This window comes from Aspergillus oryzae, chromosome 1 (assembly GCF_000184455.2).
Source record: "Aspergillus oryzae RIB40 DNA, chromosome 1".
NCBI lineage: Eukaryota > Fungi > Ascomycota > Eurotiomycetes > Eurotiales > Aspergillaceae > Aspergillus > Aspergillus oryzae.
The window spans coordinates 551,419-575,136 of NC_036435.1; the positions used below are offsets into that span (position 1 = coordinate 551,419).

Below are 23,718 nucleotides of genomic sequence, written 5' to 3' on the forward strand. Positions count from 1 at the left end.
TTTCTCGATAGATCATCAGACAATCACCAAACAAGCTAAACGAGGAAAACACGGTATGTCAGCCCGACAAACCAAAACCAGAACTAGCCCACGAGTCCTATCGACAAACATCGGACAATCACCCAACCTCAAAATCGAGGCAATGACCGGGTGTCCGGATGAAGATTACGATAAATATAGAATACTGCATATCTACGAACCATGCAGGCTAAGAAAGTAAGACGCAAGTAGTAGAAAGGCTATGTCACGCCTACGATAAGTAGTTTGCTGCAAGAGTATGACGAAAAAGAAAAATAGAATGAAGATGCTGACATGACGGAACTGAATGCATTTCTGCACGGTGATGCCCCACGTCCAAACATGAAGCAATGCAGAAAGGCTCGTTTCAAGATTGCATGTTGATAAATATAGATACAGCCCCTCACCTGAAACCAACAGGTTGGGGAACGGACGCAGCTTACATGCATAAGGGTACCTGTTTCAAAAGCACAAACCGCCAGTCAGCACGCAGACTGCATGGTGAGATCTTAAAAAGTTGGTGGTTGAGCCAGCAACTGGACGGGGATTAAACGAGGGGAAAATGGCCCTAAGGCATCCTGGGCTAAAAATACCGAGATGTCAGAATGCGCCTAGCCCTTGGCCACGAGGCACAACGTGGCAAGGATCATTAAGGAACCCGCATGGTTGGTTCGTGAGGAGAATCTCACGGCGAACCGAATCCAGTAAGTGGAAGGGTCTATCAGTGCCAGGATTATGGAATGACTTTGGGTTGTTGTTGGCTGTTGCGGACTCCGCGGGGATTGCCTTTTGGAACTTTCTGAAACTTAGCCGGGCATGTACTGGACAGCACTATACATATGTAGTATGTACAAGGATGTTGCACATGGCCTTATAGCCATACTATGTGACGTCAGTGGCATATATGCGCCCGGGGATTGTCCAGAGTGTCAGACACCGGAAGTCGCTATACCACCCGCCATTATGTGAGGTTGCATTTCCCATATTCGACATAGCTGTGTCCTGTATATCAAGGTGGCGTTTGATTTCGCACGTGTTGAGTAGTGGATATGAAGATCATCCTAACTATGGATGCAACACCCTGCACGTTTGGCCAAGGCAATAGTATATGGACCCCGCCGAAGGGCAACATATTATCCGGCAACAGCAGCCAATATCAGAGTCCCATTGGTTTTGGTAATTTAAGCAGGATGCCACAGAGACAAATTCCAGCCATCCACGGAGGGTCTTCTGGATAATGGCAAGAGTTACTTGTGCTTGACAGCGAATGATAGAAATGTTGTTATGCATAGTATGGGCCAATCCCATGATGGCCAGGGTGTTGGTTGAGCTGAGTGATCGAAGCTTGTGTTGGGGTCTACCCGTGCCAAACCTCAGGCTGGAAGATGTTTACTAATGGAATTTGCAGGGCGCTTATCTGTTTTCGGATGTATGTTGCGATTTAGCGGTCTTATGTCCTCAGGCTGCATAATACCGCTGCCTGTATTTTGTACGGCGTAGTACTCGGGATTTGGTAGCCTGTCATAGTCCCCTCAAACGATCTCTCTCCGATCGATCGGCTCCAGGTACTTTGTACTTTTGAGTTACGGGTTGAGGGTGGATGCAATATCCGATATATCCAGTGACTCAGGGAAAGATAGACAGGAGAGTCAATAAAAAATTTTTTTTGAGAAATTGAGAAATTCTCACTAGAATGGCCCAGTCCCGACCAAATGGTGTATGATCGTCATGGAATGGTAACAGAGGCTCTTGCACACGTGTGGTCGGATGGAACATTCCAATGGACCTGGTATCCGCAAGGATCAGGTTCTGTCAGATGTACAATAACGGTGGCAGACGAATGAGACTGGCGGTCGTAAATTAATCAAGACTTATCAGCCAATAAATTTAGTAAACGGCGTCTCGCCCAAGCCAATGTGGGAGGTCCGCATGCATGGACTAACTGCACGTTCCAGCGGGGATCTGAATCCTTCCAGCGTTATCTGTCGTTGTTTTTCTTGATTCTCTCAAGTGGGACCAGCTGAAGAAATTAATTGTCATTTATTTGATCACACTAGCATCAGAAAAGTTGGTGATGTAGCAAATGTCTCTTCATCTAATAGGGAGCCCCCGGGGTTCGGTTTAGATGAACGTGGCGGACCGTCCCCTATCAGGATCGATATTACTTACTAGGTAGTATTATGATCAACCGAGGGAGCCAACCACCTGGCGAAGAGGGTGGATAGTTATGCACTAACGACCCGGTCGATGTCAAGGTGACAAACATGCCTGCGATAGCCAGTGTCGGACCCGGTCCTGATCCTCGATGATGGTACTAGTCAGTCAGATCATGCCACACGTCAAGGAAGGCCACGTTTTGTCCCCTCCTTTACCCCCTAGCTCACCGCATGGCACCCTGGTCTAAGGCTGACTGAATAGTCCCCGTGCTGCAGCTACGCGAATAGTGTGCAGTCCATCGAGGCATCCCAGGCGTTGCATAAGGCATACATAAGCTGAAAAATCAGATCTTAGTATTCTCTTTTCAGCACTAATTTGCTATCGTCGGTCAGCACCTCTCCCAAAAGAGTATCAATGTGCATCCAAATACTGCAGGCTAATTCCGGACTTCACCGTAATCAACGAAGTGGTAACTCCATACGGTATACATGTCGGAGTAGCAGCAGAGGCGTACTCAGTACGGCCCAGTCCCTCAGTGTTTAAAATTAAATCTGCCCCGCCGGCCAGATCGACCAGTTCCGTGTGCAAGTTCGGCCGATCATTTGCCCCAGTAGGATTCTCTGGGCGTTGAAGCGAGGAACATGTTGTCGGGCGCTACGAGATTAACGGAAGTTGCCTATCACACGGAATTAGGGTAGGCCGGAGCAAAGCGAGGGCAAACGCATAACGAGCGTTCTGGACCAATGATTTTACGAGAGTCTCGCTAACGTGCTCCACGAGGGTGTCTATAGAGCCTCAATACAATACGTACAATAGTAACAATACTCGAAATAGTTCGATCGACCGCAAAGACGGATGGTTTTGGGATGTTTCATGTAGCCAGAGGCTTGACGATGTTTACACTACATAGTTGCACATTTTATGAATTGGTGCAGCTATGAAGCATCGTCGATCCCATTCCGCAGGCAAAGGTGTCGCCCAGATTGATACCTGGAAGGCTGAAGCAGCCTCGGGATCATCACCGGTTGGCCGATAATTCTACCATCCTGGCCTCGGCAATACTCGTCAGTAATCTTTCCGGTGCATTCCCCCTAATTTCCCGCTCGTTTTAGTATATGATCCTTGTCCTACATTAGAAAACCTGGAAATTGATATAGCCTCTGAAGTGTACAATCATACGCACGATTCTGACAAAGTCAGTAGATTCGCTTTCCCACCAGAGGGATCGTCAAAACAATTTACTAGAACAGGCAATTCGTGACACTACCTATTCTAGCTAGTGAGGGAGGAGACGTCACTGGACATCAAGAGTGAGTGGGACCAATCTAGGTTGAAGCGAGCCATGGAAAAGCGAAAGAAGATCATATAGCAAGAGGAGCTAGTTCAAGAGCACGGTAGGAGCCGCCCGTAGTTATTCCGTTGGAGTCTTGGACACTCCGTCCGAACCACGGAATTTCTCAAGACGGGTTAGGAAAAAGGACTAAAAAGCGACGGACTAAATCTGACGCTGGCACTTTGTTATCCGGCAAGCCAGTCCGGGAGTGGACGTCTATGCCCGATCAGGATATACATAGACAAGGGCCCCACTCGACAGAAGAAGCACCCACTGAGTGAGGTTGAATGAGTTTTTTTATTTTTTTTATTATTTTTATTTTTAATTTTTCTTTTTGCTTTTTCAAACGGAAGGCTTTTTTTAATTATTCAAACCCGTAGCGGAGTCGGTAGGGTATCATTTCCCTCATAACTTGAAACCAGTGGAGATCGTCACCTCTACAGGTATATGCAGATACCTCTTAATTGGTACGGACTTGAGAGGAACGTATCCCGCGGTCGACTATCGTGTAAAAGTACCACTTCACCAGATTTTTTGGTGTAAAGCTTTGTCCAAGTAGCCGACGAACTAGGTAATTGCGTTCAAGAACATAACTCGATTTCTTCTCGCCAGTCTCCATACATGGGGTGATACCGACCGTGATATGAGGCTCTGGTCAATAGTCACTTTGAGCTTTTTTTCTCTGAGACCCGCTTCGCGCCATTATCCTCACTTGGACTGGCTCCTTTTTCTTTTCTTTTCCTTCCTCCTCTCGGGGGCTCTCACCCATCACGATTTCCCTGATAAGAGCCGATGATTACCCAGCGACGATCACTGACTAACTTTTTACATAATCCTTCACAGCCTCAGGCAAGGCAGACTGACCGACTGACTGACTGACGGGAGCTGTCCAACGATGTGAGCATTAATCTCTTCATGCATCGATTTCTATTTTTACACTATCTTGAACCTTATCTACTCTAAATCCTGAGCTGAGCACTGCACAGTGATCACAGTACTAAGCAGTAGCAACTTGTACTGGTATCAACTGTTATTGGATCAGGCAGGAACTCAGCTGTTTCTTTCTGTTAGACAGGGATGACCGAACTGAGTGGACCGCGTCATGGTAACCCAAAAGAGTATGCAATTTGAAGTCAAGGCCATCGGATCGGAGATAGGGTCAAGGTCCCCATGACGTTGATCAAGAAAGGCAATGACGAGAACATCAAGGAATTATCACCGAACCGAAATCATCTGTCAATGAAAAGCCAATAATTAGCGCATATGGTCGAGAACTGTCGGATCCGATCCGGAGACGTCCTCCATATCTCCGGAACTATTGGTTTATAATCAAGACTAAGTGTCGCGTTACTGTTCATCCTACCCTCGGGCCTACGCAGTAAACCTTCCCAGGAAGAACCTGGAGCTATCGACTTGAAATTTGAGGGTTGGAACGCACGGCCGACCCGGGGCACATTCTGGCTCCGGCGGTGGATCCTGCCACCACGGACTCCAGTTCCCTGCCGTGATTCCGAACTAAAGGGTTAAGTACGGACTACCCTTGATGATTTGGAAGTTATGTTTGCTTGTATGTGGTCTGTATAGGCCTGGGATCGAGGGTACAGCTCAGCAGACGTTAGTAGACTTGAAACGATTTAAAGTGATATAGATAAGAATCTCCATAAGTGCTCCGGACATATTCCACTGCATACATTTCTCACAGCCAAAGCGGATGAGTGCATCCCGTTCGGTTTAGCATTCAGGGGTTTGTCCAATCACCGGCCCCGGCGGGTGTTGGCTTGACTAGTCTAGTACAGGTTAGTGCCTCATGTCGGTTCCATCAATTTGGTGGAGATCATCAGCACATGACTTTCAAGATGCATAAGTACCGCCTGTTAGTCAGTTATTACCAAGTTGACGGGCTGTTATTGCTTTGTACAAGCATCATGGGAATCGTATACATACTGTTTCGCGAATCCGTGATGTGGCCGAGGAGCAACATCCGTGTATGAGGATGGTCGTTTCGAATCCCAACCTTGTTGTGGATGACATTCCAAAACCGCAGAGTTTTCTTACTGCAGTAGCGTGATGTTACTCCCCTTACGCGGAAGGATCATCAACGCTGCCATGGGCCTCTTCCACGTGATTGTTCTCGAACCAATGCAGGCTGCATGATGTCCCCATGGCATCCTCAGGGCTGGGTACTAGTGCAGCGATACTGGGGGCTATTGGGGGCAGATGATGCCAATACTAACAGCTAACACATTAGTGCCTACGACTGTGCAGAGTAGTGTGCTTAAGACCGTACCTTCCAGGAGTCCCCCCATTGGACGCAATCGCCAAGCATTCCCTGGATGGGTTAGGTTCAAGCATACCGACAGGTCCGACACGCTTTGGTAGACACCTCAGGTGTTTTATGCCTCTGAGTTCTGCGCATTGTCTAGGCTCGGGCCCCAGAAAAAATACTACGCAAATACGATGGACAATCTCAACTGATACCATATTAGATTAATTCATCAACGACTGGGAATCTCGAGCCAGGAGAACGAAATGCACCAGGTTGTAAGAATTTAGCTGTTTGTCACCATTATTCGGGGTCTAGAAGACTCGTGGAAGAGCCATAGAAGCCCGCTTACTCTGGAAGTTAATACGCATGCATGACTCTGCGTCGCGCAGGATCCTGATATAATTCCACCAACCTTGGCTCCCCGAAGCTGCATCTTCTGTGCAGGAGATTCTCTCGTCTACAGCATATCACTTTAGAAGCTGATAGAAACCGTGCGTAAAACAGTAAAAACATTGAATTTGGAATAAAAAAGGTAGTTGACCTACGGACCATGGTTGACAACCCACGCCATACCCGCTCGCCTGGAGCTTGAGATTCCCCAGAATTACTCCGTACCTTCTTTGTCCCCCCGACACCTCCCTAGTCTTCCCCACCTTGCGCCATGTTTACTTTGCCGTTCAATTCCGATTTTGTCATGCGGCTAACCTGAAGGGGACCTTCATTTGAACGGCGTATATTAAAAGGGAAACCTATTTATACGATCTGCCCCCCCTTGGTTCCCCGAGATTACTGTGCCAGGCAATGATCAACTGGATCGATGAAACAAGCTAGAGCGCACGTTGTTGGGACGGACTAGGGGACAACTTAGACGGGCATCCGGCGTAGATAATAGATATGGCCGATGCTGACCCACAGGGCTGGGTCACACCAAAATTTCTTTGTTGCATTGTGCTCGAGTTTGAATTCTGGGTCTCCTTCCGTGATTTTCAGTGCTCCGGAACATGACCCCGCTGGATCTGGGTACCTTAGGAAACAATGACTCTCCAGGCGGAATAGCCGATAAATTGACCGGCAAGTCCGATATTCAGGTTACTTCCTGTGGAGTGATTGGCCGGTAAGAGTAAGGTGCTTATTGGAAATTTGGGACTGGGATTATCGGGCTCTTCCCGATGCTGCTAATTTCTCTCGACAATGTTGGCGCACGTGGTTTTACCTGGGATATGCTTCCATTCCAACGGGAGGTATGAAAGTCGTGTAAGCAGACGCCAATCAACAATCGTGGATCATTTGCGTGAAATTCGGAAAATGTGGATTCTTTGCAAGGAGACAGACGGGTTGGATAAGAAAATGCAACCATCTTGGCAGGCAGACTCCCAAGCATGGGGAAGAAGCCTTGGAACCGACCACACGATCGACGAGAGCTTTCAAGCTGTGGGAAGGGCAAGGGGAACCGCCCACCATGCATTTACGACAAGCGTGCTAGACCCCACCGGGTAATTGGCTAGCAGTGATGGGAAATGTGACAATCAATCCACGCGCACATACACATGATATGAATCTGCCCTACTAACAAAAGAAAATTTAAGGAGCCGACACCAAGATCGATCGTTGGTGCTATGACACTGGCCAGGCGACGGGAGTGGAGACCTAAGCATTAGACGGACGCACCTGTCGGACCGCGTGAATTACTTCCGACTAAGGAGACTAAGGCTCAAAGGAGAGAATGAACACTTTTTTGGCTATCTTGGAGTTTTCTTGACCCCCTGGGCAAGTGGGGCACACACCGTTGGAGGGGCTTTGCCTTTTGGCACGCTCTGGCGAGGGTAAACCATGACAAATTCCATTCGTCCAAAAGTCTATCAGCATTCCAATGGGCAATGCTTACCCATATACACCATGCTGATTTATCCGAGGGGGATGTACAGTAGTTATTAATAGCTTTTAGGTTAATTATTTCAATTTGTTATGATTATTCTTTTCTTTGGCGGTGCTCCGGCGATTGTTCAAACAATTAACCCGATTTCTTCTTTTTCCTTTTTCGGCGATTCTGCAGGTTGGGTCGCGACTCGCGATATATGACTCTTTCTCAAGGCCACCTCGGGGGCCTTAGCTGTTCGGTGTCAAAATTCAATTTGACCGATGAGTGGGTTTCCACATTACAGACTACGGAAGTGGTTCTGGATCTTGGCTGGTTGTGGTGGATCGGTGATGTTTAGGAGGTCAAGAGTGGACCCCATTGAGGCTTTAAACCTGAGATTCCACTTGTAGTTTGCAAGTCGTAGTAATTACCTTATGGCACGGTGGATGGTGTGGGAAAAAGCAAAAAGAGAAACTAAAAGAAAAAGGAAATAAAAAATAAAATAAAAAAAAGGGTAGAAAGAGAGGAGCCGAACGAAGATACGAGGGAGCCAATCATGACGGATTCCTCGTACCAACACTTCCCACTAATGCCCCCATACATGCAGCTGAATCCCAACTTCTACTGTGATTGATCATTATTATTATCCTTAACAACCATACCGTTGTTATACTCTACCAACTCCTATGCTACATATCGATAGCCTTAGAATACTTGTGATTAGATATTGGTCTGGTAGTTGTTCCGAAGTTTCCAAGCACATTGTACCGTACTATTAGTGCTCCGGCTACTACGACGACTAGTCATAGTAGTGATTAATACCTCGTAGTGTTAGGGTTGTTGAAAATGCTCGATGTGACCCGAGAATGGTCCACGTTGAGTCTGGCCTTCATCTTCTCCTTACTACTCCTTTTCTTTCTAACCCAAATAGATTGGATTAAATTGAATTACAGGTCAATATTTCCGGATCATCGTGGCGCTGGGGAATGAAGATCCAGCAACCATGGCTCTGCCGGTGCTCTGGCGATGCAGTGGAATCACACCAACAGAAAGCCGTTGAAGTGTATTTGGGCCTGATCCCTGTCGTGCCAACCCTTAGTCGACCCAGTCGTACCGTTCGAATTGACTACTAACGAATGGGGCAAGGGTGTAATAAAAATAATCTCGTTGTCAGGCATACTTTCCCCCAACTTTGCGCCTCAGCCGCACCAGTCAATACGGGTCTTGTCTGTTGGTTTCCCGGTGGGTAATACACCACCCATGCTTGTTTCCCTTCAATCAAATCCCTGGTTTCTCACGCCGCATGGCAACTGTATAGGTATAGAATTGAAAAGGAAAAAAAAAAAAAAAAAGAACTAAACTAAACTAAAATAAAATAATCCAATTCAGTAAATGCAGAAAATAATAATTTCCTGTTCCAGGATTATATTTTTATCCATATGATTTTGATTCATTTGAATTTTATATCATTTTAATTTTTTCTTTTCTTTTTTTCCGTTATTTTATTTTCTTTTTTACTCTCTTAATTCCATGTTAGCTCCGTAAAGTGGATGCATGTCTTCTTGAGGCTTTTCATTTACATAGCCATCATGCTCTCTGGGTTATTTAATTTCTTTTGCCCTTTGGTATGATCATCCTGCAGACTGATCAGCACTGTTCGCTTACCCTATCTATTTGTGATTGTTGCTATGTTTAATGACAATCCTATTATTCTCTCGAAAGAACACCCCCCGGTTTAAATTAATTCATTCGTCTTATGAAAAAAGACTAATAATAATAATTGATATTCGGTTATCATTATTATTATTATTTATTTATTTATTTATTTCATTACTGTCATCGCCCGTGCAAGGGTCTGCAGCAGATCTTTGGCGAAACCATCTGACTCGGTACCTCGCATATTCCACTCTGACGGTTCTATATCAGTTCCTCAGCATCCTCAGCACTCTACTACCATCATTCCGACTGTTTCAGATTGTCTCTCTTCATATCCACTGGATCTTACTGCATCAATTTGACTTGCATATGCGAGGCATTTTTTGTTTATTTTTTTCGTACCGTCTGATCTCATCTATTTCCGCCCTATAAAATTATTTCTATACTAGACAATATACGAACTTGCATCACAGCCCACCGTCCCCACACGCCCCCATACCACACCGTCTTCTGTTCTGACAGGCACCTGAGTCGTTGCATCATGGCTAGAGGATCTGCCCCAGGAACCGAAACTATATCTACTCCCCACTCGCCTATCCATCTGTCAACAGTCCTCAACTCTCCACCCAACTCTTCAAGAACAATGCCTTCTACTGCTTCCACTTCTCGAACACAGAACAACAAGGCTTCGTCTAGGAAGACTACCAACACGATGCGTCGGACCAACACTCAAACGGAGATCCCTCTCCCAATCACCTATACCCCAACCACCCATCGCATCAGTAAAGCAAAGAAGGGTAAACGGGTACACGCCTGCGAGTACCCAGGATGCAACAAGGTTCGTCGACTCCTACAACTAAATGATTCAGTCCCATTAACCCCCCATTCAGATCTTCACCAGAGCAGAACATAGACGGCGACATGAACTCAACCACAACCCTGAGGCAGTGTTCCGTTGCACCCATCCAGGATGCAAAAAGGCCTTTCACCGTCCTGACTTACTGTCGCGCCATGTAGAAAGACAGTAAGTTGGACTTGATCTGAAGTATCGGTTGAGCACCAGCTAATGAACGATGTTCCAGTGAGATTGAGACTCAGATGAACAACGCACAATGGAGCCGACAGAGTCACATCTCCATGGTATCTGAATCTCATTACTTGCCCAAGGCCGCACCTGTTGATCCCAATGCGGGCCACTACCTGGCTGCAACTCAACCAACGACTTCTATGTCAATTGGATCCCTCGTGGCACCACCTATCCATCCAGACCTAGCAAACGACACTGGTTACATGTGGATGGGGATGAACATGCCGTCAGAGCACCAAAATCCCCTCTATCCCCCACACCACATTCATGAATCCATCGAGGACAGCCAATTCTACTCGAGCCCAGAGGCTTGCCCTTCTCCTTGTTCAGACGGTGCAACATTATCTATTCCATCTCACCCTCGGTCATCTGTCGCTTCGACGCCAACAGCGGTTGCCGATCAATATCCGGAACCCATCATCGATAGCGATTTAACATCCTCACCAATGTCTATGCATGCTACCTTGCGGTGCTGGGACCAATCAGAAGGACCATTGGCTACGCCAAGCTATGCACCTGTCCCTTTGAGTGATGTAAGCCTACCCCAGTCTACAGCCAACAATAGAAAGCTGACTAGTGAGCAGCCTTTTCACTGCCAATATCCATCACCAACCTGGCCAGCCGCACACCACTTCAACTATGACGAGCCCGCGCTTCCATCTGGGACACAGTTCCCTCCCCCAGTGTCCTGGAAGTCATTCACGATTTGAGGCCAATGCAGAACTTACGATGACCATAAACTAATCGCACACGCTACTATTGAGACACGCTGACGCAGCCGCCCGATCTTGATTTCTGATGTACGATTTTACTTGAGCACGATGCCACTCGTTGCTGAGCACATTATACCATCGACAAGCGAGAGGCATTCTGGAGGAAACTCGCTCGATGAAAGGGAACCCCCGGAACGGATTTAACGTCATTTCTCCTGCTGTACCACAAGAAAAAAAAAAAAAAAAAACTACAGCCTAGATCCCGAGAAACGATCAAGGCTACACAAGCCGTTATCATCTCAAGACGGACTTCCACTGGTTGAAATCAAGAAGGACCCCACGAGATCTATTCCCGGTATTCTAAAAATGATCCGAGGACCTGACTCGGAAGGTTTCGATTTCGTCCGCAACCTGCTGTATTACAGAACCTCTACCACGATTTCTCTTCTCCATCTTCTTCTCCTGCGCCATCCCTGATGGTCTTCATAGGGCGGCGCATCTTTGGAAAATAAACGGGGCTCCAGGGTCTTCTTGGGATTTGGGGGTGTTTTTTCTTTTCCTTTGTAACGGCCGGAATTTCCTTTGTTCTTTTCTTATGTCCTGGAAATCTCCTTATTTTATGAATTGATGTATTTCTATACCCCCAGGCTGATTGGTATATATTGCTATCTTGCCTTTTTGCTTCAACCAGATATAACTAGACTTTTGGTTCTTTTTGAAATCTATATATTCTGCTATGCTATACTATACTACATCATGATTACGATCTAAGTATACTGCAACCTTCAAATAGTGTAACTGATGTAATATCTCACCTCCACTACTATAGTAGTATACACAGTGTAACAGTAACACCCAGATACGAGAACATCCAACCCAATAATCATTGCGAAACCCAAATCCAAATACAATTCCAAATACACACCCACACCCACATACACATACACTACGTACATACCCACCGTCAATCACTGAAGAAAAGAGGGGCAAACACAAAAGAAAAAAAAAAAAAAAACCTAAGCTCCATAGCCCCAATCCTTCCAAACTCAATACCAACCACCCAACACAGCCACTCCGATGCAGAATCTATTTCCGGATCAGATATGTCTGAAGGATCATTAGCCAGGTTTTCCCCGAAGCTTGATGTTAGATTGCCTTTTTGGTATGCGGGGTTTATGGGCGGGTTGGGAATTGGGCTGGGGAGTGCGGTTGTTTCGTGCTATTTCTGGGGTTTGGGTTGTTTGGTTGGAACTTGTTGAGGGTGGGTTTGTTTGGGAATGGGCTTGGACATGTTTGTGTTGATGTTGGAGTGGGATTCTTTGAGGGTTGAGTGTGTGCTTGTTAATCCTGGTGTATTGGTTGATTGATGTACTTCTATGTACAGGACAAGTGATGCTTGTGGTAGAAAATCTATTGCTAGCTAGCTATGCGATGCTAAACTCGAAACAAACCTCTCGACGTCTGAGTCACTTTTGTAAGTCGCTCTTGGATGGAATCACTCTCCAACACCATCCACACCAGCTTCGATGTTGTCCAGCCTCTTCACGAGCCAAGTACTGGCCCGTTTCTCTCTCATCTTCGTGCTCAACTACACAGGCCCCCACCATGACCCGTTTCTTGGCTTTATGTTTGACAACGCCTCCAATTCCGATGATCTCTTGTCGGAAATAACCCGGCTCTTCTTCTTCACGGCTGTCCCGACGGTCGTTAGGATGGTTATGTGCTTCCTCATTTCCATATCCCGTCCCCTGTAGACTGCCCGAAGACTCGTCTGCTTCACATTCTACTTCTAGCTCGATTTCTTGAGCTGCCAAGCAAGTTTCTCCACGACCGCATTTGACTCCCTGACAGCCTTCGCCAATTCCAGTGCCTAGCCCTCCCAGATAGGTACTGTACCTGGTTCGCCATGTCCATACTCGGCGGTACGTTGTGTCACTGTTGCGTACGAACATACCACACTGATGACAGAGCCAAACAGAGTCTGCACAGGAGCAGGGAGAACGCTGAAAAGCTTCGGTTGTAAAGCTAGGCTGCTCGGATGACAAAGGCTGGGTATCATAGGCAGACAGACTCGGGGGAGACAAAGCAAGAAGATCGGCTAGTGGTGCTGTCTGACAGGCGGTGCAAAGACGACGGATGCGGTTCTTAAGCATATTGCTAGTTGGGGGTTTAGCTGTGCAATTCTAGACAGGGCGGTTAGTCTTGCTTTGCTTTCGGCAAATGAGTCCAGTTAACGTACACGACAAACCACCTTGGAACATCGTCGACACTCGCCAACCATGTCTCGAGCGCATTTGGCAACTTTTCCAGCAGTTAGGCGTCCAGAGCTCCTGGCCTCCTGGCTCAGGAGTCGGATCACGGACTTGACGCTGTCGGGGATCGGAGTACCACTACGCAGCAGATCTGATAGTGTCTCAATGTATTCATTCTCGCAGCGTAGAGTTTGCTTGACTAGTTGGTGGCGGTAGAGTGCCAGATTCGCATGGAATTGGCGACATGTGCGGGATAGGGCGTGCAGTGTGTTAAGGTCCACTGATCGGGCGATCTCTTTAACGATCCTGAATCTTCCAGTCAGCACTACAATACCGAACCAGACGCAAAGTGGCCTGGTTCTCTAGAGTTGCGTACGGATAGCAGCCCAGAGCAACTGAGAAGGCATTTTGATTTTGATTCTGTTCTTCCAAGCGAAACTGTGAAGCATCGTGTGTTGGGTCGATAGAAGTATCATCGTCAGTAGCCAGCTTTGCGGACTGTGGAGCTCCGACAACCATCAACTTGGACAGTGTCAACTTCTCCGGTTCAGCGAAGTGATGTGGCAAAGCATCGGGACCATGCGAAAAATGATTCTTGCTGAATGTATCATGGTCCAGGTCCACGAAAACTACCATTGTGTTGTACTGAGGAAGTAAAAAAGATCTAGATCTGCACTGCTGATAGGAGCTGAAGAGCTGGTAGTGGCAGCGCAAAGTTAAAAAAACGAACACCAGCCAAATCTTTAAATGCAACAGAGAACTTGAGCTTCTCTTGCCTTTAAAGCTGAATTATGAATTTAAATAAGATATTGTTACGCGGTGATGGAAAGCCGTGGGATGACGCGGTTAGGGAAGTTGATCTCCGTCTTCGGTGCGGGACCACAGCAACAAACAGGTGGTTCGTCTCGGTGATCAAGATGCCGATGAGAAAGTCTGGGTCTGAATCCTGATGCGGCTTTTCGCGCCTATTCAGCCTGTTTTGGATTGTTCCTGAACAGAATTCCAGGGGACAGTAGATAAGCTCCAAAGCTTCTTCCACAGGGTTCGTAGTTCTTCAGACAATATCTTATCGATCGATCAGGGAATTGATCTTTCGGAATCACGCGCGTGCATCTGACTGGGTTGGGGTCACGAGTCGCCGCTTTCCTTAGTTTGGAGACATCTTACTCCACCTTCCAATTTAGGAAAGATCATGACTGAAGGCGGACTTTCCCCGAATCCTTCTCTTTCACTAACAAAGTCGTCTTGATCATATATCAAGCCATACCAAGTCCTGTTCAATGTCATGGTCAATGTCGTGGTCATCGATGGGCTCCAGTGGCTTGTCACATGGGACCGACCTCGTCTTTTCTAGCCTATCAACGACTCCAACCGAGCACGTAACCGATAAGATACGATGACTCCAACTATACGGTGCCTTCCGAAGACAACTCGGCGGGGTAAAGGAAACTAACTATGGGGAAGCCTATAACTAATATCTCGGCCGAAGGCCCCTCGATCGTACTAAAGGAACACAAGTTGCCTTCTCGTTCTCTCGGTGTATCCTTCCTATGGGTAAGGCCTTATTTCACGACGACCGCAGAAGCAAATAGTTCAACCCAAAATGCCCCTCAATTCGAAAGCCGTCTACTCTAGACTGAACCCCGACTTCGTTCCATTCACGAGTCGGAGAAGTACTGTGCATAGCACAAATGGGATCGTCACTTGTACCCAGCCTTTGGCAGCTGCTGCGGGCCAAAGAATTCTGCAACAGGGAGGAAATGCTGCAGTATGTTTTTACACTCAATTCTCCTTTCGTCCGGTGCATACTAACGGTTAAGAAAGGATGCTGCCATAGCTGTGGGTACGTAATGTCAATCTTGTCGGTACAATCAAACGAAGCTGACACAATATGGTCGATAGCCGCTGCATTGAACATCACCGAACCCTCATCAACGGGTATTGGAGGAGATATGTTCTGTCTATTTTACGATGTCAAAACGAAGAGAGTTCACTCCCTTAATGGATCTGGGCGGTACCCTGCGAATGCTACGCTAGAGAAGATCCGGAAAGACTTGAATGTCGGCCCAAATGACGCTGGAACCATTCCTATGAAGAGTGTTCACGCGGTGACAACTCCCGGCGCAGCTGCAGGGTGGGTTGACACCATAGAGAAATTTGGAAGTGGTAAACTGTCTTTGGAGCAGATCCTACTTCCAGCTATTGAACTTGGCGAGAATGGTTTCCCTGTATCCGAATTATCGTCCTTTTTTGTAAGTGAAACACTCCCTCCTCGGACCTTCTCAACTGAGTCATGCAATGTCACGTTATATCAGAATGTGGACTGATGGGCAATAAATGAAAGTGGCGAGAAGGTGAAGATCTCCTTCGACAGGCATCCCCAAATGCACATGAGATGCTCAAGCCAGACCAGAAGGCTAAAGATGGGGTCAGATCCCCTCTTCCTGGTGAAATCTTGAAAAATCCTACGCTGGCCCAGACCTTCCGATCTCTTGCGGCAAATGGCAAGAAAGGATTTTATGAAGGGCGGGTTGCAGAGGAGCTGGTGAAAGTTGTGCAAGATCTGGGAGGATACCTTACTCTAGAAGATCTGAAATCCCACGCAGAGATTGGGACCCAAGAGACGGAAGCGATCTCCCTCAAGTTCACTGGACAGAGCATCGCCGAGAAGCAGACTGCTGGAACGGATGGTGAAGACAACCAAGGAGTGGAGATTTGGGAGCACCCACCAAATGGGCAGGGAATCGTTGCTCTCATGGCGTTGGGAATCCTTGAGGAACTTGAAAAGATGGGCAAGATTCCAAAGTTCACAGAGGCCCAGCACAACTCTGCTGAATATCTCCATGCAGTTATTGAAAGTCTGCGTATAGCGTTCGCTGATGCATCTTGGTGGGTCACGGACCCTGACGTGGAGAAGGTACCAACTAGCGAACTTATCTCTCCAGCCTACCTGGCCGAGAGGGCAAAACTGTTTAACCCGGACAAGGCAACTGATATCCTTGACCACGGCAGCCCAGCCCACAACCATTGCGATACTGTCTACTTTGCAGTGACAGACAAGGAGGGTAACGGCATCTCGTTTATCAATAGTAATTACGCCGGATTTGGCTCTGGTATCATCCCGAAGGGGTGCGGATTTACGTTGCAAAATCGCGGAGCCAATTTCTCTCTAGTGCCAGGTCACCCAAATGCCCTGGCCCCACGGAAACGGCCATACCATACGATTATTCCTGCCATGATCACCAACGTCTCTGATGGTTCTTTGCACTCAGTGTATGGTGTCATGGGTGGCTTCATGCAGCCCCAGGGTCATGTTCAGGTGCTACTCAATATGCTTGCATTTAACTATCACCCACAGGCGGCGTTGGACTCACCGAGAATCTGTATCGCTGCTGGCTCACCAGAGCTAGGAAAGCCCGTGGATCGCAGTGTCTACGTGGAGGAAGGGATCAGCGACGAGGCTGTCGAAGGCCTGAAGCGTCTCGGTCACCAAGTAAAGGTATTGAAAGGATGGGAGAGAGGCATGTTTGGTAGGGGACAGATTATTCGCTGCCACTATGACGATGGGCAATTGGTCTACAGCGCAGGAAGTGACCAGAGAGGAGATGGAATGGCTATTCCGGTGCTGTGATGTATTATGTTGTAAGAGATATCGCCAGGGCCCGATATTCCACAACATCAAAAAGATCACATAAATCTGAATCTACGATTCAGATTGCCCTGAAGGTCACCTGTATAGCTTCCCTCCGTTAGAGATGTCTGGGGATGTCTAACTTTGGAGTTTTTGAAGTAGGGGAGGTAGTCACTGAGTTTGAACTGGTGTAATGGGTAATGTTAAAAGATAGTATTGATATCACATCATATGAAATAAAGTATAAAATGGCTATCAACATGAAAGAAAAGTATTCAGACAGGTAAGTACATAACAGAAAAGATAACACCTTTGCTATGCCTCCTTTACCTGAACGCTATGCTATGATTCAATCATAAAACAGGAAGGGAAAAAACAAACAACCAAAAAGGGGCTTTACATGAAATAAATGCTAAAGCAGAAACGATATCTTGAAAAGAAACAAAGGCCACACTGGAATAAAGAATGATCTTTTTAAAATGTATGGGGAAGGAAAGGGAAGAAGCAAAGAGAAAACGAAGGAAAAATGGAGAAAGAGAAAAAAGAAAAGGAATAGAATATAGAATAATGGGTTTTCAGTATGCAGCAATAGCAGACTTGAAAAAGCCTTTTAGTTTGGAACTTCCGCTCCGTGGAGGAGACGGAGCACGTTTGTGTCGATGGTGACGATGATGTCCTTCTCCGCTATGACGGTGATGACGTTGCTCAGGCTCTTCTTTTTGTTTTGCCTGCTCCTCTTCATCGGCTTTTCTGCGAGCTCTACGAGCTTCACGTCGAGCTCGATCTTCTTCGTCGGTCTGGTGAGACCCACTGGAGCGTTCAGTGGAGCCTCGTCCCTCGTGAGAGTGGCGATGGCCATGAGAACGGCTCGTAGAAGATCTCCTATGAGGCTCATAGATGTTTGCGGCGGCTTTGTCGCCGTTGATCTTCAGTAGGGGTTTGGTGTCTGACTCTCCTGATGTCATGTACTTCAGAAAAGCTCTGGGCTTTGGCGTTGAGGACTGCGCGTGTCTTGAGGAAGAGCTTCCACTTCGCTCGCGATCACTGCTGCTAGAGTGTTCTGAGTGTTTGGGTCTTGTTTTGACAGGCACAGGTTCTTTTTCTCTTGCAGAGCGCTCGGTGCGTTCGGACCGTCTTACCCGCTCGTGCTCTTTCTCGCGTCCTGATGAACGGCCTGGCTCCCTTTTCACTATAACCGTCTTATCTTTCCGTCTCTCCTCAGATCTGATCTTCTTCTCATGCTGCCGCTTCGCCTCATCCAAGGCTTCCGCCCATCGGTTTGTGAAGATACCGCCATGTTTAGTACTTTTCTGTCGTTCCAGTCGAGGTGGATAGTCGTCAGAGGACCTCTTGGAGTGACGCTCACGGTCCATGTCGGCCGTTCGTCGCTTTTTCTTTCTGTGGCCATGAGCCAAACCGGCGGCTGCGGCTGCGGCTGCGGCTCCAGCTGCAATTCCAGCGGCAGCTTCGGTCGTGGTCGAGGGGTCATCTTTGAGGGAATCAACGGTATCTGGGTATTCGCTTGTAGGGTCTGTTGCCTCTTCGGACAGCTCTCTTTCAGCGGCTGAATCTTCAAGGTCTGGCTCTTCTAAAGGTACCTCACCGACAGCTGGTTCGTCGGTGACAGTATCTTCAGTAGGTGTATCATCGCTAGCGGGGGCGCGTTCAATGATAATAGGATCAGCTGGTGCTGACTCAATGACATGCGGGTCCGCTGCAGGTTCCTCAACTTGCTCAGGTTCTTCAGATGGAGTGTCTTCCGGAGCAGGTTGCACAGGAGCTTCAGCGGGAGGGACGTCATCGGCAACAGGAGGCTCTACAGCGGCAGGGGTTTCTTCAGCGGGAGCCTCTTCAACGGGGGTCTCTTCCACTGGGGCTTCTGCAACATCTAGGGCTTCGTCGACGGTGACTCCTCTCGATACAGATGGCGCGGGCGCTTCTTCAACAGCGACTTCTTCGGCACTAACAGGTTCTTCAGTTACTGGAGCTTCTTCGGGAACAGGTTCCTCAACAGCAGGAGCTTCTTTAGCAATAGGTGCTGCTTCGGGAGCAGGAGCTTCTTCAATAACAGGTGCTGCTTCGGGAATAGGTGTTTCCTCAACAGGCTCATCCTCAACAACGGGAGATTCTTCAACAACAGGGGCTTCTTCAGAAGGCACTTCCTTAGTTACAAGTGGCTCCTCAGCAACAGGTGACTCTTCAACAGGTGCTTCCTCAACGTGAACTTCTTCAGTGACAGCAGATTCAGCCGCGGGAGCTTCTTGAGTAGTGGGTGGCTCGGGAGCTTCTTCGGCAGCAGCAGGGGCTTCTTCTGCGAGGGGCGTCTTTTCTGCAGGGGCTTCTTCGATGGGAGCCTCTTCAGTGACGGCAGGTTCAGTAGTTGGAGCCTCTTCGGCAGCAGGAGCCTCGTCAGTGACAGGCAGTTCCTCGGCAGCAGGCGCTTCCTCGACAAGAATCTCTTCAGCAGCAGCAGGTTCCTCGGTGACAGGAGCTTCTTCGGCAACAGGAGGCTCTGCCGCCGGAGCAGGTTCTTCTGCAACAGATTCAGTGGTAGGAGAAGGATCATCAGCCTGAGCCTCCTCCGCAGTGGTGGGCTCTTCTGAGACCATTTCTTCCGGCGCATCTGCAGCAGAAATTTCCTTGGAGGCATCCGCTTCCTCCAACAAAGCTTCCTGATCGTTGGACTTCTCCACAGGAGCGTCAATAACTGGGGAGGTTTCCTCGGAGCCCTCCTCTTCTGCCCTTTCTTCTTCCACTAGATCTTCCTGTGGCTCTGGTGTAGTAGCTGGTGTCTCAACTTGTGTTTCTCCGGAAGCTTCTGCATCGGTGGGATGTTCGTCACTTCCTGCTTCTTCATTGTTGGCTAAAACTTCTGCAGGAGTTTCTTCAGCTGCGGGCTCTGCTGCCTCGTCCACTCCCTCATCAGCCGGTGTTTGCTCAGCGGCTTCCGTGTTGGCTGGCTCTCCGATCGGCTTTTCTTTTTCAGAAGACTTTTCGTCGGTTGTGGAGACCTCTGCAGTCACTTCACCAGCACTAGCACTGTCCTCAGCCCCCTCAGGTACAATCTCTTCCGTTGGCTCCTCTTTTGGCGGTTCCTCAGATACTGCCTCCGGGGATCCTTCTGTTTCAGGAGCTCCTTCTTCTGGAGATAGCTCGACTGGAGGTTCTTCAGATAAATCTGTAACATGCTCGGCATCTTCCAGGGTAGCAGACTCCTCGCTAGGCTTATCAACGGAAGGTTCTTCGGGAACGGGCTCTTCAGAAGTGGGCTCCGCTGCCGTAGGTTCAGGGTTCTTATCGTCACTAGCAGCATCTGCTCCAGCATCGGCTTGGTCTTCATTGGGAGGTGAGCCGGGTTCAGCGGTGTCTTCTGCCGGGTTGTCATTTATCTCATCCGTACTTAGCGCTGCTGCTGTGTCTGTTTCCTTGACCTCAGATTCAACTTCTGCTTCAGCGACAGCAGGATCCTGGACCTGTTCCGGTTCCTCAGGCGGGGGAGTGGGGGGGAGCTCTTCCACTGCGGTAGCGCCCTTCTTCTTCTTTTTCTTGTTCTTCTTTCCCTTCTTGCCTTTGCCTGAGGCTGCGCCTTCATTGGTATCTACAGGCGCAGGCTCTTCGATAGCGGGTACGGCTTCCGCATGTTCTGCCGGGGGACTCTCTTTACCCTCCCCATCCGCGGCAGCTTCATCAACTGGCGTTTCCGCAGATTCCGACTCTACCTTATCAGTAGAGTCCGCTGGATTTGGTTCGGCGTCAATGTCAGGGTTGGCTGAAGCTGTACTTTCCTCTTGAGTCTCTGTAGCTGTCGGTTCATCTGTTGGCGCCTTTTCGGTCGATGCTTCGGTTCCGGGTGCAGGGTCAGATGGGTGATCTTCGGTATTTGAATCTGTTGCTGGTGCATCGGATGAAGAGTTGCCTGTCTCATCGGGATTTGCGGGCTCATCTGCAGGCTGCGGAGTAGCTTCAGCATCTGTAGGTGGGCTACTCGTTTCCTCTTCAGGAAGAGCCTCTACTATCTCGGTCTCTTTGGAGCCGTCGTCAAGGTTATCCTTCTCTTTGGTTGCCGATTCTTCTTCTGCCTTAGCATCTTCACATACTTGTTCCGCAGCTTCTCCGTTCTCAGGTGCGGGTTTATCTGACTCGGCAGCGGGACCATCTTCTGAGACGCCGGTATCTATAAGTAAGGTCAGCTGACTGTGTGCACTGGCATTGTCTGGAGCATACCATTCTTCGGCTCTTGATCATCTTGCTCAGGGGTGCTTGCATCTGTGGCGTCCTGTTCCGCTTCTGCGTTTTGAGCAGAGCCCTCGGCTGGTAACTCGTCTTTCTTGTCATCTGAAGCGCTCTCATCCTTGGGCGTTTGCGTCACATCGTCGGCTTCTGCAGCAGGCTCTATCTTTTCTTCGACTGGCTCAGCAGCAGGCTCACCGGAGCTCTCTACAGGATCGGGGGACGGCGTTGTGGCTTCAGACGATTCTACACATCTTTAGTAAGGAAAGCACAATAAGGCAACGGCCATTGCTAACAACACATTGATCAAGATAAGGGAAGAGGAGCTTCCATGGTCATGGACCACACAAGGCAATGGAAAAGGGAAGACTTATGTATGAGCTTACCTGCAGCCTCAGAAGATGATGCAGTGTCAGTCGAGGAACTACTTGATCCTTCTTCTGGAGCATTTCCTGCCTCAGCGGGGTTGTTGCCCTGATCATTGTCAGGTGTCAGATCGTCTGTTGATGTAGAAGCGACAGGATAGAATGAAAATTGCAAAGTATGACGGTCGAAGGTCTGATATTGACGATCGAAAGTCTGGTACTCAAATTTGGGAAGCTGTGTATACTGGATCGGTTTCCCCATTTTCTGTAGATTCAACCGCCGTTTCCGGGGCGGGCTCGATAGGAGGATTGCTCTCTGGGTTTGATAATTGATTGTCGTTCACTGGTAGCCGTTGCTTATTGTTATTGTTGTTGTTGTTCTTCTTCTTATTCTTTCCTCCTTTCTTGGCCATAGCATCGAATCAGTAATGTTGTACAAATCTGAATGACCTCAATTAGAGTGGGAACTGGGCACTAGATATAGGTCAATCGAGGGAGCTTTGATCAACCGCCTGTTGGGGTCTAGACAGGGCCAGGGGCAAAGGGAATAAGAAAATAAAAGAACAGGGGGGCGACGGATCAGAATGGAGTATGAACCGAGATGGAATGTGAACGGTCAGGTTCGGACAGACCCTGACGTATTGGCTTGAAGGCAAAAAGTACAAGCAGCAAATGTGCGCCAGTCCGCAAACAGTCCTTTTCGAGAACCAAGCGAGGCGACGTATCGAACTTCATCCACGACCCAGTTGGACGGGACAATTTCGAGCTGCAGTTCGGGCATGGGGGTTGGGGATATCATTGACGAACTGCCCAACGGCATAATCTTCTATTGGGCCACGTCTCACGGGTCCCATAACACAGTGGACAGAGATAGAAAGTGGGCGTATTTCCGGCAAGCATCACTGGGGCAGGGAGAAAACCGGAAGACTGTCATCTGCATGAGAAGCTTGCAGTAGCAAGCAGTGGCGGCGGGCCTGGTGAGGAGTAGATGATCCAGAAGGGAAAGCACCATACTCAGAATAGAAAATTGGGTACTCCATACAATCTGTAGTATTAGTGGGGGTGGTGCCACTGATCGGTTGGAATTGGCTTTTTTTTTTTGCTTTTTCTTTTTTTTCTTATGGGGTCTTTCTGCCCGTCGGTTTTTTAGTCCACAGACACTCCATTTGGACTGGATGCTAGTCGACGCGTCATGGTGAAAACCACCAGGGCAGCCAAAAAGGACTGGGATAGCAAAGTAAGGCTAATTGGCGATACCAGACCAACGCAAAGCGATCACAGCCAGCCAAGACTAGAATCTTTTGTTAATGGGCAGCGAAACGCCGTCCATCTAGCATTACAGATGGAGGCGAGATGCAACAATGATGCTAGAGACCATTAGTACTACTCCGTAATTCATGCTGTGTACTCCGTATACTGCATCTCTGCTAATCAATCAGAGGATTTCTGCCCGACGCCTGCTCCGGGCAGCGGCAGCAAATTGGACGCAGCGTCCGAATGGGTCCCGGGCCTTAATAACCCTAACAATTAGGGAGGGATTGGCTGCAGCTAAGGAAGATGGAACAGGGCGGACCCTCAAATTACTGTAGCAACTACCCTTCGGATGGTGAAAAAGTGATGAGAGATGGGATGAAACACAGAGAGAAGTTTAGTTGCCTTTCTCCACACATGAACAGTTCAGCAAGTGCCGTTGATCACTGGACCGCCTAATGGAGATTAGTGGATGTCACTGTTTTGTAACCGTAACCACCCTCTTCTTTCCCTCCCGTTCCTCATCAATTGAACGGCGGGATTTATCGCAGAGACAAAAATTAAGAAACCTTACAATTAATATTTGATCCTGTGATCTTATGAACGAGGAAAAAAGAAAAAATAATTCAATTGACACAATTACAGAATAGCCAACCGAAAATCAGCCGAAAAAGGATCATTACAGAGTGGACTGACCGAAGGCCTGTGGCATCCACAAAGAAAGTGAGGCGCGCTGTTCTGGCGGCCGGTGAATGGCTGTCGTGCGCCCACAAGCAGATCCATCGATATCGGAAGAATCACAAACAGAGTCACTAAATTTCGAGAATGTACCAAACCAACAACGCTAGACTAGATACGTCCCTTGGCTAAAAACCGAAGCTGCCAGCAATTAATCCCTCCA

The 23,718-nt window shown here is 48.2% G+C and overlaps 5 protein-coding genes across 5 annotated transcripts; 3 read left to right on the forward strand and 2 right to left on the reverse strand.

The window, feature by feature from the left end:
* Window positions 1-9,829: 9,829 nt before the first annotated feature.
* AO090009000208 (uncharacterized protein) lies at window positions 9,830-10,166 on the forward strand (the record flags this gene model as incomplete). The annotated part of the gene is made up of 2 exons (XM_023234211.1): window positions 9,830-10,126; window positions 10,158-10,166. The coding sequence occupies 2 exons, from the start codon at window positions 9,830-9,832 to the stop codon at window positions 10,164-10,166; spliced, it is 306 nt and encodes a 101-aa protein (XP_023088558.1).
* Window positions 10,167-10,425: 259 nt separating this feature from the next.
* Window positions 10,426-11,600, forward strand: AO090009000209 (uncharacterized protein; the record flags this gene model as incomplete). The annotated part of the gene is made up of 2 exons (XM_023234214.1): window positions 10,426-10,908; window positions 11,514-11,600. The coding sequence occupies 2 exons, from the start codon at window positions 10,426-10,428 to the stop codon at window positions 11,598-11,600; spliced, it is 570 nt and encodes a 189-aa protein (XP_023088559.1).
* Window positions 11,601-13,233: 1,633 nt separating this feature from the next.
* AO090009000210 (uncharacterized protein) lies at window positions 13,234-13,976 on the reverse strand (the record flags this gene model as incomplete). Its single annotated transcript, XM_023234223.1, has 3 exons — window positions 13,234-13,245; window positions 13,328-13,646; window positions 13,717-13,976. 3 exons carry the CDS (start codon window positions 13,974-13,976, stop codon window positions 13,234-13,236), a joined length of 591 nt encoding a protein of 196 aa, XP_023088560.1.
* A 1,055-nt stretch (window positions 13,977-15,031) lies between these two features.
* On the forward strand, window positions 15,032-16,971 carry AO090009000211 (gamma-glutamyltransferase family protein; the record flags this gene model as incomplete). Its single annotated transcript, XM_023234228.1, has 3 exons — window positions 15,032-15,108; window positions 15,178-15,592; window positions 15,685-16,971. 3 exons carry the CDS (start codon window positions 15,032-15,034, stop codon window positions 16,969-16,971), a joined length of 1,779 nt encoding a protein of 592 aa, XP_023088561.1.
* A 575-nt stretch (window positions 16,972-17,546) lies between these two features.
* Window positions 17,547-21,828, reverse strand: AO090009000212 (PE repeat family protein; the record flags this gene model as incomplete). The annotated part of the gene is made up of 3 exons (XM_023234235.1): window positions 17,547-21,145; window positions 21,196-21,447; window positions 21,588-21,828. The coding sequence occupies 3 exons, from the start codon at window positions 21,826-21,828 to the stop codon at window positions 17,547-17,549; spliced, it is 4,092 nt and encodes a 1,363-aa protein (XP_023088562.1).
* Window positions 21,829-23,718: the final 1,890 nt, after the last annotated feature.